Genomic DNA, 17150 nt, shown 5'->3' with positions numbered 1-17150 from the left:
GTGACTTTGCAGGTATTAAGCCATAACCTGGTCATTGTTGATTCAATTATTAAGTGATGCTGGCAGCTTGCAGCAACCACACAACCTTCTACTAAGGACAATAGAAAATGAGATCCATACTACATGCATTGAGAAACTTTATTTATATTTTCAACCTTCATTATACATGGTTGGTTACTTCTTATGTGATAGAAATCTAATGATTAGAACCCCAACAAAGACCCTAAGGATACACTCGATAAACATCTTATATAGTGAAAACAACAAAAGGCAAGTGATTTCAGCTTCAGTATGCTGCACATTTACGGTTATAAAGCAAAATTACTTCAATTTTCAGCAGACCACAAAAACAGAACACAACACAAGGAAAAGGCCTCTCGAATAGAAACACAATCTAAAAGCAAATGTATGTTGAGTGATTTTAGAATATGGATCATCTTTGAACGCCCTACACCAGAGTTTTGGCTGTCAGCAAACTGACTAGCAGGGTCACCAGTGAGGCCAACTGGCCTGAGGCACTGCTCGGGTTCCCCATTCTGGCTGTAAGAGAAGAATTAAAGTTTAGAGTACATAAAATGTATGCATCAAGATTAGTATTATCAAAAGAGCAAAAGTCATGAGGAGATAAGAGGGTTTTACCTTTCCTATTGAGCGGCATGGTAAGTGGTCCTAGTGAGATGCCCGTCATGGCATGCTGGGATACGTCCCTTGCAACTCGGTTGTGGTGGCCTGGGTAGCAGTGCTGCAGGAAAACAACATTAGAGGCTTCTGTTAACGCACCTTTTAATAATCTATCCAAACTCATTACGAACGCACACAAACACAGTAGCACTTACAGCAGCGCAGTTGTTGTGTCTCTTAAGACACAGGTGGACCTGGCAGTGCAGGTAGATGGATGAAAAGTTGTTAAAGGTGAACATCTTGAAGGAGAATCGGGCCACAGTGGAGATGCCGTTCGCAACCAGCTCTACTGTACCATCTGCTGGGTTAGGACACCTGGAGGGAGATAGAAGTTACAATGTTACCAGCTGGACTATAAAATAAACAGGGTTAAGTTGTGAAAGTGAGGAAGGGTGAAGCGAGTGAAGAGAGGCCCTTCTAGAGTAAATCATTTTCTGGGTAATCAAGAACCAGTGATCAGAATGCTAAACTACATGCAGTTGCAATAGCTTGTTTACTCTTCATGTATGAGATCCCAGCGGACAGGGTAGCTGGCTAGGTTGACTGGCGTGGCCCAACAAGAGTCCACAATGGTGGAGATCTGCCTTGCATCGACTCCTTCTGTCCGAATCTCCACATATAGCCTCTGGTCAACTTCCATTTCTATGTTGCTGCCACTGGCCAGGGGGTAGCGGAAGCCAGCGTCCTGGTAGGGGATCATTCTCGTAAGATACTGTCCATGGCCTGATGGAAGCTTCTTTCTCACAATGCTGCAAAAAAACAACAAAGAAGTTGATTGCACTTGAGAAGGACCAATTCACTGGATTGTTCTTGGTAACAACGTCTTGTTGACGCATTCACATTCACATTCACAGAACAGAACAGGGAGAGACTTCTCTGAATGTTTCTTTTTTCACTTTTCTTTTCTTTTAACTTTTCTTCGTATTGTTGATTTAAATGGCAAGTTTATTGATTGCATTGGGTGCAGAATGTGTGTAGTGGAGAAATTACACAACATTTATGACAACAAAGGGCTAAATTATAACTAACTATTTTCAGTCTTTGTCATCATCGAGCATCACTGTCGCAGAAGATAAGTACTCAAAAAAGGTTTGAGGTGCAGATGTAGCACTGTTAAATATATGGTCCTGTTATTGAAAACATAAATATTGAAACATATGTCATGACGTATCACTATGGACATATGTTCACTATAACAAGGATTGTGGTAATTGTATTTAGTTAGCATAAAACATGTAAAGTAGATGGTGTTGTTATTGTTACCTCTCTACAGGGTTGATGCCCACATCCATAGACAGGGCCTGGGTCAGAAGGTATTCACAGCAGAAACGCAAATGAATGTTCCTCTGGCGGCTGATTAGCCCTCCATTAGGGTCCACGTCGCCCTGAATGGTGTTCTCATAGACGAAATGGGTTCCATTGCTCTTAAAATTGAAATGACAAAATGGTAAACTTAAGTAAGTTGCTTGTACTTGTAATATGTCTGATGGAGCACATTAACGTCTGAAACGGACTGTACCCTGAGAGCTGTCCCACACAGATGGTCGTCATTGTTAAAGCGGAACACCAGTCGTCCGTCCTGGAGGGTCCCATTGCAGGAGTCATCTCGGAGGTGGAGGGCGCTGGAGTGGAAGCCAGCTTCAAACAGCTGGCAGCGCGACACAGACATGGTGCCTGAACTACTGGAACAACTGATGGACGAGTCTACGTATATGAGAGAGAGCTTTAAAAAAAATTCTGTAGTGTTTGTAGCTAATCTCATAGTTAGAGCTGCACTAATCAATATTTTCCTGGATTAAATAACTACTATATATGTAATTTGAAAGGTGTTGCTCATAGTGACAAACCCACAGAGTTGTGACTCATAGATATTGTAACAATCCTATAGGTTTATATTGACCATTTAAATCATTTTAACGCTGTTTCCATGAAATCATGTTTCGTCTCTCATTTTGGCATTGAGCACAGTTCACATTACTGCAATACCAATGAGCCTTGGCTGAGATTTGTTCAGGGGTGCCATTCAGATTGGCTGAATTAATTTAAAATTGACGCAGAATTTAAAAGTGAATTGGTTTAAGTTGCAGATTGCACTTATTTTCAAGACCGTAATCTTTAGCTTCCATGCCGTCAGTCGTGCACAAACAGAATTCTAAGCTCTGAGATTGGATATTATGGCAAAAGAACGACGATAAACCGACACCTGAGTGGATATTATTGTTCTGTGGTCTTACGTTGGCGTATATTTAACAAACAATAATATTGTACTATGAAGCAATTTCTACTACTAATCTTACACATATCACATCCGGGATCTATAAGACAAAGCAGTGTTTTAAATGGAGCTGCCCTCACCGTAGCTCTCATTGTTGGGCCGATGGTGGTGCTCATCACAGAAGCAGCCGTACACACCGTGCTTCTCACCACACCACTCATACTCTGTGCAGTCCAGCTGTTCGCAGGGGTCTGACTCAGCTATGGAGATTGTGGGGAAAGGATGAGACAAAGAGTGACGAAACAAGTAAAAAACTACCTTTTTCCACAAGTAGGACAAATGCTAAAGTTCTGTTAAACTAAGGATTATATCTCTCATTCATTATTTTGGCTGTCCATAAGCCCAGTGCAAACTTACCACACAGCAAAGCAGAGCGCCACTCAGTGATGTTTAACCCCAAGACAGAGCAGGTGCTCTCGTAGGCGGAGACTGCAGAACACAGCATGCCATTGGCTGGAGTGTAGAGGCAGAGGTCATAGACACAGGAACTGAAAAATGGCTGTGGATCAGAGTGCAGGTGACATGCACTGAATGGACCGCTACTGTTGGTGATGACACTACAGAGCTCAGAGTATTCTTCCATATAGGGACATCCATCCAATCCATTATCACTCCTTCCATCAGTGGATCCACATCTAGAAAAGAGATGATTTGAGCTGACTTTGTTTACTTTGACATATTTTTCCGTCATATGTGTATTGTTGTTTCTTTATGTAGTGAAGGATTGTTAACCCTGCAAGCTCTTTTCATAACATCTCACCCTGGTTGGCTTGTGGAGGATTTCCAGCTGTGTCCAAAGTGATTGTCATTTTGTGCCAAAGTGCCATTGGGCAAGACTTTGTCATCTGAACGATCCCTGTTGAAGTTTCCACACATGCCTGTGACTCTATTTTGATGGTATTGGGCCAGTCTGACCAGTAAAGTGCTCCGGCCGTCAAAGTGAACTTTCAAGTCAATGGCGTCGACCACGATGTAGCTTCCCTGTCTTACTACCTGAGCTAATGTTCCCACAGTGGTGGGAAGAGACACCTCACTTCCATTTACCTGGAAGGAGGAGAGATCAGAGAGAGACGGACAAGAAGGGAGGAGGCACTTGTTAGTAATTATATTTACAATACAGAGATACAGAAAGTTTTTCATCTTGCAAGTAATGAAGAGCTTACCTTTACTCTTTTGTTGGGTCCAATCCTGATATGCACACTCTCTAGTTGATTTGAGAGGTATACATCCACTGCTGACACAAACGACACACGGTTGTTGCCACGGTGATTATTGGTGGCTACTACCTGAAAGTGTTTTTCATTGATGCCGGGGTTCACACTCTCAGTAATGATGTAAGAGCATGTGCCCTGGAAATGGGCCAGTGCCCTATCAAAGGTGATGTAGTGTGGATCGCCCGTAACAGTGCAAGTAGACATCTCATCAAAACAGCCCAGCTGGCCATTTCTGATGGTGCACTCTTGTGTAGAAGTGCAAGATGCAGCAGAACAGCGCAGGTCATTGGGAGCATGGCATTCACACCGCTGGGAGCAACCCTCTGTCCAGAAGGATTCACCAGCCTGTAACATGTGAGAAAAACAGATGCAATAAAAATCAATGTGTGGTACAATAATAAGACAAAAAGACTGCTATGGGGAATAGGATAAGGAAATTGTCATGGGAATAATGGGCTTCAGAGTGCCGTAGTACACTTGTCACGTTCTGTCAGAAAGGCCCTTTAAATTGTTGTCATGTGATTTGCTATATTTTTACTGTAAAACGATAGTTACATAGCTACATTGCTTGGAACATCACTTGTCACTTTTGAATACCAAGTTGTCACTCAGTCTTGTAACTTGCAGCTTTGCGTCATAGTTTCATGAAATTCAATAGTCGCAGCAGAATAGAGGATAAAGTAATCCAAAACTGAGATATGTGTCTGCGTTCCTTGTCTGACTTTTTTCTTAAATGCTGTTGTCTTTCATTTTCTTTGTGAAATGATGCAATATGTTCATGTACATGTATTTATACAACTTGTGGGCTGTGTATCAGGTCTAATACTAATAAAATGCAAAAATAAAATAAACTAAAACTACTACAACTACAGTTGGTCAAGGTACAAAATGACAGTTGTGACACACAATATATGTAGCACAGTAAAGTAGCAAATATTTGGTTCTCTGTCAACAGTATTTCTAAATATCTTGTTACTTGATAATTTTAGGCAAATGAGGATCGCTTTTTATTGAGCACACTGATGCTGGCTGATTAAAAAAGAAGACAAAAGGATTCTGATATCTGTGATATAAGAGAGTTGCTTGACCAAAGTAAAATGATTATGTGCAAAGACTGAAATCACAGAGACTGTCAGATGAATTATTCGGGCACAGTGATACAAATCTGGTTTGTTATCCATTTAGAGCTATATGACTTACATTATAGTAGAATCCGTCATATTGACAGCCACAGCTTTCCACGGGGACACATCTTGTCCCACTCCTGAGAAAACCTTCATTACAGAAACATCCCTCAGAGCAAACCTGCTCACAGATGGCATCAACGCTGCTGGCACAGATGTGACCACAGTCGGTACCACACAGCTCATAATGGCTGTTGGCGGGACATTCAAGTCCTTTATGAGAGAGGAATTAAAGATGCATGTCAGATGGTTGAAAAGTATTCAGTCAATTAACATAGCCTACACGTAGATGCAGTAGGTCGAGACTTCTTTGATTGTTTCCTAGGCTGTTTAAATGGTGGATAAACAACACATTGACTCGTTGACTTACTGCAGGTGGTGTTCTGTCTCCAAGGGTAGATTGGAACATTTGCAGACTGACAGGCACTGACGTATGTCTGAATGGCTCTGCACAGAAGATCTTGGCCTTGACTTCCCGACACACAAACATCAAACACGCAGTCACTGAAATATGGCGCTGGGTTCACCTCCTCATGGCAGAAGCTTAAGGGGCCGTCAGATGCCTGAATCACCTCACATTGGGCTCTAGCAGGTTGCTCATTGTTGCATTGTGGGCAGGAGGAGCCACACCCATCACTGCAGGTGTAGTTGCTTGCCACTTTCCAGGCTGTCCCAAACTCCTGTGGAGTGGTAACCATCATTCCAGATGGGGTGTGGAAGTCATCATTTGGATTCCCATTGAAGTTTCCACAAAGTCCACATGTTTTTTGTCTGTAATGATGACAATAATTAAATACACCCAGAGTCAAAAATATGTTTATACATTGAAGCTAAATGATTTAAACATTTGTAATAAAATATTTTTCAGAATGTAAACTAAAGCATTCAAACATGGGCTGCAGGAAATGGCAGTTACCTGTAACTTGGAGGTACAGAGACAGACACTGTACTATATCCATCGTACATGACCCTCAGGCCAAACTCAGCACTGACATATGTGCGAAATCCACTTGCATAGATTGAGACAAGACTTCCATTCAGGACGACAGGTAAGTTCTTAGTTACTCCGTTCACCTTTCACAATGTACAAACAAAATTGGATTAACAATCATAGATTTGTATTTTTGTTGCAACTATCTGGTGCTTTTAAAAATGATAGTCGCAAACCCAGTATAGACTCAAAACAGAAGAAAGTTCAGGAGAAAGAATATCTCCAACTGTTCAGAATTTGTGTAACTCACCTGTACCACACCACGGCTCTCCCTCGACATGTGCACTCGATAGCCTCCCACATTCACAAAAACTTCTGCTGTGATTGAAACTGGCTGCCCTCTCCACGGCTCATTCTTAGCTTCCACAGAAAATTGGTGAAGCCCATGAGTGGCATTACAAAGGGTCGCCAAAACATAGCGGCAGGTTCCCTGGAAGTCATAGGCCTTGCGATCAAAGGTGAGGTAGTGGGGGTCACCAGAGGCAGAGCAGGTGCCATGAGGGTTGGGATGGCAGCCAAACTCACCCTCCACCACACGGCAGGACTCCTGGGGACCACAGGCGTTGGGGATACAGTGGACTGCCCCAGTAGTGCCATTACAGGAACACAAGCTCTGACATTCCTCACCATCCCAGAATCGCTCTCCTCCTCGCCGATAGCGTCCTTGGTGATGGCATCCGCAGGCTGTAGGTCGCACGCACTGGTTGCCATTAAGGATAAACCCATCATCACACTGGCACCCATCCTGGCACACAGTGTCACAGATGAAAGGGAAAGAGAGGCTGGGGCAGGTGGAAGGACAAGAGCTTCCACAGAATTCATGATGGCTGTTTTGGGGGCAGTTTTGCTCTAGAGAAGAAGAAAAAATCAATTAATTAAGCAAAGTCATTTACATTATATCAAAACAACCTACACCAAAAGGGGGCAAAGTGCTTACCACAGTGAGTTGCATTCCTCCAGCGTCCAAGGGCAACGCCCTGCTGTTGACACATTAGTGAATAATCTCGTAGGACCTCACATAGTGCTGATGCTGGATCTCTAGAGGCTCTAAGGATCCCCACACATGCATTCACATGCTGCTGGGAGTCCTCCATGGCCAAGCATTGGGCAAACGGCCCATGTGGTGAGCCAAGAATGCCACAGTACTCACGGGAATTGTTATTTGTTGTAGAGTCATGATTTACACTTTCCACACAGTGTGCAGTGAGGGAGCCGTCCCGCCAACTGTCCCCAAAGTCCTGAGGGCTGGTGACCAGAATGCCGTTGGGTGTGCGGAAGTCGTCACGTGGCTGGCCATTGTAATTACCACAGAGTCCACCTAATGAACCGTTGTAGATACCAGGTGCAGTGACACGCACAAAGTGAGGCCAAACTGTCTGCACAGTTACACCAAAGGAAGTGCGAATGATGATACTGTGAATGCTGCTGTGGTAGATTTGGATTCGGTTGGACGCCGAGCTGAATGGTAGTCTTATCCGCTGACCGTCAACCTAAGGGGCCATTTGAATAGTAGTTCAAATTACTTTGTAGTTCACAAGATTTAAACAAAAGTATGTGCTGTTAAATATTCAGAAGAAACGATTAAATCATTAAAGAACCTAAAACAGTTGTAATAATATTCATATTACTAAACTTTTTCACGTCAGCAATCCTTTTGTCAAATTTGTCTTCATTAGAGTTCAGATGCCTAACTTTTAAAATGTTGGATGTATCTCATTGGAATCTGTCTTTTCAAAAAAGTTCCAATCACTTACCTCTACTCTGCTGCTCGCCATCTCAATAGACACGTGTGTTCCCTCTGCCTCAAACTTTAGCAACCTGGAAAAACCCTGCTGGCCTCTGGGCAGTTTTTCTGCTGTCACCACAAAATGTGGGTAACTAGACAATCCCATTACTTTGGCAAGGGTCAATCGACACGCCCCAGGATACAGGTATGTCAATCCATCAAATGTTTGATATGACACTGGACCTTTTATCCAGCATGTTCCATAGCTGTTAGGTCTGCATCCTCTTTCTCCCTCCTCCACACGGCATGATTCAAGTGGACCACAACCATGGGAGTGGCAAGTCATGGAGCCATAACTGCAGCTACAACGTCTCCCACAGTCGTTGTCTAGTATAACAGTTTCTCCAGAGCGGTAGTAGCGACCCTCAAAGCTACAGCCACACTCAGCATGAGGGATGCAGACCCCAGCACTAAGTATGTAGCCTGAATTGCAGATGCAGCTCTCCTGGACAGGAAGAGGGCAGTCGAAGGTAGAATTGGGGCTGACACAGGTAGCTGGACATGCTGTGCCTTGCGGCTCAAAGTGGCTGTTTGCTGGGCATTGGATTTCTAGACAAAAGAAAACAAGATGTATCTTGACATCATGACAGCCCAAGGATTATATGAAATAATGTTTTTGACTGACAGACATACCACAGAAGCCTTGCCTCCTCCAGCTCGGCAGCTGTACACCATTCTGTTGACACCGACTTGCATACACATTTAGGGCTTGACACAGAATGGGTTGATATCCTTCTCCTACACACAGATCATACACACAGCTTTGCAAAATGGTCTGTGGGGGAAGTTGTTGATGGCAAGCAGCAAAAGGTCCAGAAGTGCTCTGGAGGATACCACAATGAGCAGTATTGCTGTATAAAGCTGTCTGAGCCTCAGTACAGGCAGCACAGCTCAGACCTCCACACTGTGCCTCACAACCAGGCTCATTGTCTCCCGATGCTTGCCAGCTGTTGGCAAAATCCACATCAGAGCTTACAACTTCTCCTTGGCGGGTTCGAAAGTCATCCCTGCGATCATTGTTGAAGTTTCCACACAAGCCACATGTTGCATTCTGGTAAGTGTAGGGCACCCTGATCCGAACATAATGATTTGTGTCATAAAACACCTCCAAGCCAAAGTCAGTACTGACGATCACAGAAAAACCTGACTCGTAAACCTCGACCGTGCCATTGTTGAGAGAGAATGGAGTGTCTGCAAAGATGCCATTAACCTGTAAACACACCAACAAGCAAAGACATAGTTGTAAAAATATGAACAAAATTAAAATATCACAGTAAGTGGAGACTTATTTCTGAATACCGACCTTAACTGCACCACGACGTCCCTTGACAAGCTCAATGGTTTCATTATAGACAAACACTTTGACCAGTCGTGTCCAGGAAACACGAGTGCTGCCCCGATGCTCGTTCTTGCCCTCTACTCTATAGTAGGGCAACCCACGACCACATTGCTCAGAGAGAACATAAGTGCAGGTGCCTTGGAAGTGAAACACTTTGTTATCGAAGGTATAGTAATGTGGATCACCACTAATGGTGCAGGTGCCTCTCCGCACCGTCTGGCAGGTGAACTGAAAGGCAGTAGGTTGGCAGATTTGGGAAAAGGAGCAGCGTTGGTTGTGACACTGCAGGCCTGCTGAGGTGCAGGTGCACTTCTGTGCACAGGTACTGTCACTCCAGAATGAGTCACCAAGCTGCACGAATTCACCTTGAGAAGAATGAAAGGAAAAGTTAAATTCAAGGAATAGACTGAAACGTGTCGACACTATCACTGTTAAAACATTAGACATTTGACTTTAATTTTTTGTGGACAATTTTGCATTTGTTTTCATAATAAATAGTAGAACAGTGACAAAAATTAGGAGATAAAGAAAAGGATGCCTTGCAAGAAAAGTCGTCAACCGCCTTACTTGAGACAATACATTGTCGTGGTCAGCGCTTGCCTTTTGAGAGCTACTTTGGCATGAAATGAAAAAACTTAATTTGCAATGCAATTCAATTATATGTCACCATATTCTAATGTAATAGCAGTATGCACATTATACTCCACTGTGTGCAGCAAAATATACATTGTTTATTTAGTTCAACAAACACTTAATACATATCTTCATGGAGTGGTGATCACATATCCACATTACTGTAAAGAACTACCTATGGTGACCACCCTCTGGTTCTGATCTTACCATTGTAAGTACAGCCTCTTGATCCATGGTCCGTCCGGAAAGCCCAGCGACCGGGCACATTGACATTGCTGCTCAGTCGGAAATTTGAGTTACTGCCTGATGCATTGTTAGAGAATGATCCAGGGATGGTGAAATGGTGAGTGGAGCTCACCGTGTCATATCCAGCCTGGAAATACATGTCATATAAATTAAAGTAGTTTTATTTTTGTGCATCTGCATTCAGATTTAAGTAAGTCATGGCCACTTCTACATTGTAAGTCACATATCATTGTAATGCCTCTAACCTGTATATTTGGAGTTGTTGAGGCTATTATCCCATAATTCATCAGCACAAATGAGTACTGGCCACCAGAGATCAAGACTGCTTGAACTGTTGTTTTCTGAAAAAAAATTACTTGTGGTTATTATAGTAAATATATGTTGGCATAGGTCAAATACACGTCCTATGTGTTTCCTCATTTAGAGCAAGATAACTTACTGTTCCAGTGGTGGGATAGTAGGCCATCTCATACCATGTTGCAACAAAGACCCAGTTGGCATTGAAACTCAATCCTGGGAAGTAGCGATTAATGTCTTGCGTAGCTTGGTGGAGGATGCTGCCACTGGTGTATTGGTTGTAGTAGACCTGACCATTCTCTCTGTTGTCTAAATCTACCCAGAGTGGAGCAATGACGTCCCTGGATCCATGCAGTGGAAACCTTTGAGGGGTGTACCTACTCCAAGGTGAGTTAAAGGTCAGATGTCCGTTGTGGTTCACCTGGAAACAAGTTAACCAGTTCTTACTAACGAAGAATTAGTAACATTTACTACACCAATCAACATATGTATTGCTCGTACTTTATAACCTTATTATAACAATATATTGACAACAACCTAACTGCAGTACTTCTTTAATACCTGTTTCAGTTGAAGTCAAATATAAAGTAGTATTAGTTTAATAACATAGTGCAGTTTGTTTTACTTCTCCAATTTATTCATTAACTTCATTAATTTATTTGTTGCACATTTACAACACAGTTCTTGTGATTTACTAACCAGTGGATGAAAACTGGATTCCTCCACAAAACATAAAAGATATGGATTTTGTATTTGCTAATATTATATTTACATACATAAATCTGATTATGCGGCCGTCCGAAATACAGAAATGGTTGTTGCAGGCGAATGTTAGGAGAACTTCCATCATCTGTGCTGGTGCTTCTTGTTCCGGTTATTAAGTAGAGGGTTCCTAGAAAGAACAAAAGACATCACATTTTTAAGAAGAGATGGAATGTCCTTCCATAGTGTTTTTTTGTACATTTCTAGATCACCACATCTAATACATACCAATGTTTGATACAAAATATGCTTTTTGTGTTATTTGTGTTTTTGTGGACTCTTTTAATCTAATATTCTGATCAACCAAAATAAACCTTTTTCCCAGCAGCCATTATGGCATGTTATAGCAGGAACAGAACATATGTCATTGAAAACATTAGAAAAGACAGCATTCTCTCAAAGGCTCACTGGCTTTGCTTTCTGGGACAGTCAAAATTACTACTGTCAAAAAGTTCTAATTTAAAAAGCAATGTAACACCACCTGAAGATCTTGTTTTGTACACCATAAAATCACCGTTGGGCATAGTTGCAGGTGCAGCAAAGTAATCTTTGTACCACATACCAAGTGCAACCAGAGGGTGGCGGTGAAACTCCACCTTTCAACCTGGTATTCATAACTTGTTAACTTGTAAATTAAAACAAAGCAAAGAAATGCCTTGGGTGTGGTACCTCTGCAACCTCCACACTGGCATAGGATGTAAATTGTGTATTTTATATATATATGTATCTCTAAATATATAGATACATATATATAACAATCATAACCAGCAGTATTAGCTGCAATCCAGGGGAAATGGGTATAATCTGGAAGTAATAACTAGAGCGACTGTATGACTGACATGTTAATAGCATGAACAAATTACTAAGAGATTATACAAACTCCAATTCACCTGTCGTCTGAGGAGTCACCGTACCTATGAAAACAAACACAGATATAATTGGATTAAAATCAGTCTGCTCTGCTAACATCAAAAACAAAAGTCAGTTAGTGAATTTAGGTAAATACAACAAAAATAAAAATGTATTTAATTAATTGATACATCAGTCTGGTATTTGTAACTTGTTAACTTCTAAGTTAAAGCAAAGCAAAGCAATGCCTTGGGTGCGGTACCTCTGCAAACTCCACACTGGCAGAGGATGTAAATTGTGTATTATTTAAATGTGTATTGATTTTGTATCAAATTTTGTCATTTAGTCATTTTTATTTTCCATTTTTCTGTATTCATTGTTCTGAATGATCTTTATCCCTTTCCTGCCCCTTGAGACTGCTTATTCTGCTACTGTATTGTGACATGTGAATTTACCCTCTTGGGTTGTTGTTGAGGCAACAATTGTTGATGTTGAGGTGGCGGTTGTTGTTGTTATGGCAGTTGTTGATGTTGGGGGAGCAGTTGTTGTTATTGGGGTGGCGGTTGTTGTTGTTATGGCAGTTGTTGTTGGGGCTGCAGTTGTTGATGTTGGGGGAGCAGTTGTTGTTGGGGCTGCAGTTGTTGATGTTGGGGGAGCAGTTGTTGTTGGGGCTGCAGTTGTTGATGTTGGGGGAGCAGTTGTTGTTGGGGCTGCAGTTGTTGATGTTGGGGGAGCAGTTGTTGTTGGGGCTGCAGTTGTTGATGTTGGGGGAGCAGTTGTTGATGGGGCTGCAGTTGTTGATGTTGGGGGAGAAGTTGTTGATGTTGGGGTGGCAGTTGTTGTTATTATGGCAGTTGTTGTTGAGGCTGCAGTTGTTGATGTTGGGGTGGCGGTTGTTGTTGTTATGGCAGTTGTTGTTGGGGCTGCAGTTGTTGATGTTGGGGGAGCAGTTGTTGTTGGGGCTGCAGTTGTTGATGTTGGGGGAGCAGTTGTTGTTGTTGGGGTGGCGGTTGTTGTTGTTATGGCAGTTGTTGTTGGGGCTGCAGTTGTTGATGTTGGGGGAGCAGTTGTTGATGTTGGGGTGGCGGTTGTTGTTATTATGGCAGTTGTTGTTGAGGCTGCAGTTGTTGATGTTGGGGTGGCGGTTGTTGTTATTATGGCAGTTGTTGTTGGGGCTGCAGTTGTTGATGTTGGGGGAGCAGTTGTTGATGTTGGGGCTGCAGTTGTTGTGGCAGTATTACAGAAACTGGTCCCACAACAGGATGGTCCACTGCTTATGCTTCCAACGCTTTGCATGAAAGGAAGGCTACCCAGGCCTGCAGCAGCTGCACACAGATTTGTAGATGCACAGCCAAAAGCTGGAGAGGTGCTGGACCCATTTGTCACTGTAGAGGAAAAATCATCGTTTAACTACACAGCCTTCATTGTTTTAAGTTTGCTAATTGATTAAAATAAGTAATACCACAATGTAGAATATACTTAAAATGTAAGAAATAAAAGTATTTTCACTTCGTACGTGTTTATTACTGTACTTTGAATACTATTGAATTATGACATGTAACATTTTGGGAATATTACAACATCAAAACTTAAGTGTATTGACTTTTCTTGAAGTAGTCACTATAACTGTCGTATGAATGTAGTGCAGTAAAAAGTACAATAATTACCATTGATATTTACTGGACTATAAGTATTAAGTACCACATCATAGAAATATTACAAATACTATAGAACTGCAGTTCAGGACATGTACTTCTTTACTTTCCTCCACTGGTTGATTTTCCAGATCTTACATGAAGTCGGTTTGAGATACTTTAAGGTTGTAAAATACTTTTTGGAAACCATTTATGATTAAGACTCACCACTCGCTTGAAAGCAGCGATTCTCCTCCCCCCTACATTGTACTTGAGAAGTACATTGAGAGGTGGAGGGGTTACAAGTGAAACACTGTAGGGTGTTATATGTCTGAGCAGCAGGGACTGAAAGAGAAAAGAACATAATTAGTTTGACGAAGAGAGAACATTTAAGCTTCACAAAATTGAAGCATGTCAAAGTCTATTTCGTATTTTTTCATCTTAAATGAGGTATTTATACATCTGTACTTACACGGTAGAGTTTCTGTGTTGCAACTATCTGTGTTGCAGCACTTAGCAGATGCAACTGCACCCGAAACACCCAAATTGGCTGAAAATGTCTGAGAGCCTGTGGCTGGACACAGGGAGGATGATGCACACGCCTTGAATATTTGCTGTGCTGGAGTTCCAGGTGAAGTGGCTACAAAATAAAAAGTTGACTTCGTCAATATTAAGAGAAGGAACACATAACTCTGCAGTACATTTATTTCACTCAAAAGTAGAACATGGTATAAAGAAATGCCCACCTTGAATGGAAGCTGTTACACACATCGTCTCTGAGGAACATGGGACTAGCGTTGCGTTTGAACACTGCTGATCTGTGCATGTCTGACATTGAAGTGCCCAAACTGAAATTGGGAGAAAAAATTGTCAATGAATAATGATCACATCTCAAATGTCAAATCAAATATCTGAAGTGTATTGATGGTTTGTAAAGACTGAAAAGTCCTCTTCTTCTACTTCTTCCCCTTCTTCTGAACCAGGATTGTAAATAATATGAGGTTGTAATTTCTAAAAATGGTTTAGTGTCTAATATACACTACTTGACTCTTTACTCCACCACACATATCTATATACTTGCACAGCCAAGTTTTGTCATGTGTATTGCCTAAGAATTGTAATGTATCAAATACAGTGGTCAGCCGTCAGGGCCAGCAAAGCCTTCTCTGCTGGCCTAAACAGAATCACAAAGTTATAGCTATTTTATAATTTAATAATTTTTCATAAATACACTACATGTATTCTAAATATTTTTCCCATTATCTTATTTTCTCATTGCACAGCTACTGTCTACTTCAGTTGCTCTGCTTCCAGTGCAGCTTGTTTTAAGTAGAGCAAGTAGGTAAGAAGACAGATATATATAGATAACAATCATAAACAGCGGTATTACCTGCAATCCAGGGGAAATGGGTATATTCTTGAAGTAATAACTACAGCAACTTTATGACTGACATGTTAATAGCATGAACAAATTACGAAGAGATTATCTAAACTTCAATTCACCTGTTGTGCGAGGAGTCACCGTACCTATGAAAACAAACACAGATATAATTGGATAACAATCAGTCTGCTCTGCTAACATCAAAAACAAAAGTCAGTTAGTGAATTTACATAAATACAACAAAACTAAAAATGTATTTAATTGAAACAGACTGAATTTGATACTTACTTATCAATCCCAAAAGCAGCACACGCAACATGATTAGATTTGCCATTCTCCAAAGCCCCAAATATAAACCTGCTGACCAAATGTATTTAATTAAATTCCCTCCAAAAAAACAACTAGAAAGCACTGAGACTGCTTACCCAACCAAGGATGCATAGTCATGGACAATAAATGTGTTATATGATTATATAATAGCAAAAGATGTTTTTAATTATTTAATTAAATTAGATTTAAATTCCTATTGATCACGATATACATTCAAATGTCCATTCTACATAAAATTGTCATACATGTGCAGCCTTTTTTAAAATATGAATTGACTGCAAGTGCAATAGTTTCTGAAAAAATGGCACAAATAACTAAATGCTAATAACTAATAATTAAAAAAGACATATCTTGCAAAGTTAAGAAATGCTGGAGTTATATAAAAATAAAATCAATTAGTTACCTGTTCACATGTGCTTCTTTGGCTCCTTTGCCTCTCCTCCCCCTCCTGTATAAAGCACTGGAACAGGCTTTATACAGTAAAAGTTGGCACAGACCCATAAATCTGTTGCTTAACTGGTTGTATCAATATAATCAAATTGCTTCCTCATAACTAGTGAACCAAACCTCCCATTGTGCATTTATAATAACACAGATTATCAGAATTGGTTTCGCGGAAACAAAAGCGAGGTGTTATATGTGTTAAACCCAGTTTATTCATTATTCATGGTGAAACTATGTTTTGTCGCTAATTGTGACCTATAGTGCACAGCGGGTACTAAAGTGTCTGTATTTGCTGATGTTTGTTTTTCAGAGACTTTATTGTTATTTAGTGGCAAATCAGATACTGATACAAAAACAGAGCTCCCAGAAAATGAGTCATAGTACTTGCATGTCAGAAATTGCTCAATACTACAGATTTACCAATCCCACTTTCCCCAAATCCAAATTTCACATCAACTAAAAGAGTGTTCTTTGCAGGATCTGAAGGCTACGGTGAGCCTGCTCCTTGTGCCCCAACAACGAGATGTCCCTATCAGTGTTATGTCAAAAGGGTTTCTAGGTTTCAGGAGCTCTGTAGATTCACTACATATCCATGTGCTCTCAAGAGAAAATAGTGGATTTTATGCCTTCTCAAATTATTTATTAGAAACTTGGTCAAAAATACGCTCCATTTGAGGAGCCTTTTGTGAACACTTTCTGAGGCACACACTTTATAATGGTTGTCGTGTATATTAGCTGTGTATTTGTTTTTATTCGCCGTGCTGCACTTTCAAAGGATTGTTAATTCCCAACCAAGTTCCTGGTTGTTACCCTAAATGCTTCACGTCTTACTTCTTCTGGCATGACACCTTTTACCTGGTTGAACTAGTTAAGTGAGGTAAAGGTTGTTTCCATGCTAATACAATAACAAACATACACATAGAATAGAAATAGCTTTTCTACTGTGATTTCTAGTTGTAAATATTAAATCTAGCTCCTTTCTTCCTCTGGGTTTTGATACATTTCCAACTTACTGATTGATGCATCTGTTTGTTCTGAAAACATTAAACCAACTTCCTTCCCACTACCACATATTTGTATTGAATTCATTGTTTATATGTTTCA

The 17150-nt window shown here is 41.0% G+C and overlaps 1 protein-coding gene across 1 annotated transcript; it reads right to left on the bottom strand.

Annotated features, from left to right (window-relative positions):
• Window positions 1-237: 237 nt before the first annotated feature.
• On the bottom strand, window positions 238-15606 carry LOC142951863 (alpha-tectorin-like). The gene is made up of 24 exons (XM_076093714.1): window positions 15564-15606; window positions 12299-12328; window positions 11423-11538; window positions 10789-11067; window positions 10595-10690; window positions 10311-10476; window positions 9435-9835; window positions 8765-9341; window positions 8100-8680; window positions 7283-7835; window positions 6596-7194; window positions 6271-6428; window positions 5725-6125; window positions 5371-5567; window positions 4120-4515; window positions 3717-4000; window positions 3314-3591; window positions 3037-3156; window positions 2201-2385; window positions 1945-2105; window positions 1179-1430; window positions 837-996; window positions 640-742; window positions 238-540 (listed from the first exon to the last, which is right to left on the bottom strand). The coding sequence occupies exons 1-24, from the start codon at window positions 15604-15606 to the stop codon at window positions 449-451; spliced, it is 6228 nt and encodes a 2075-aa protein (XP_075949829.1). The 3' UTR covers window positions 238-448.
• Window positions 15607-17150: the final 1544 nt, after the last annotated feature.

Source organism: Anarhichas minor, unplaced genomic scaffold (genome assembly GCF_050575085.1).
Source record: "Anarhichas minor isolate MPS153535 unplaced genomic scaffold, ASM5057508v1 ptg000017l, whole genome shotgun sequence".
In the NCBI taxonomy this organism is placed as follows: Eukaryota; Metazoa; Chordata; class Actinopteri; order Perciformes; family Anarhichadidae; genus Anarhichas; species Anarhichas minor.
The sequence above is the reverse complement of the archived record's forward strand: the minus strand, read 5'-3'. Positions and strand labels throughout refer to the sequence as shown.

Coding starts and splice junctions, on each gene's coding strand:
- LOC142951863 (XM_076093714.1), bottom strand. CDS start 15,606: ATGGCAAATCTAATCATGTTGCGTGTGCTGCTTTTGGGATTGA. Junction 6,126..6,270: donor TCTGTACCTCCAAGTTACAG/GTAACTGCCATT, acceptor TCATCATTACAG/ACAAAAAACATGTGGACTTT. Junction 3,592..3,716: donor TCCTCCACAAGCCAACCAGG/GTGAGATGTTAT, acceptor TCTCTTTTCTAG/ATGTGGATCCACTGATGGAA.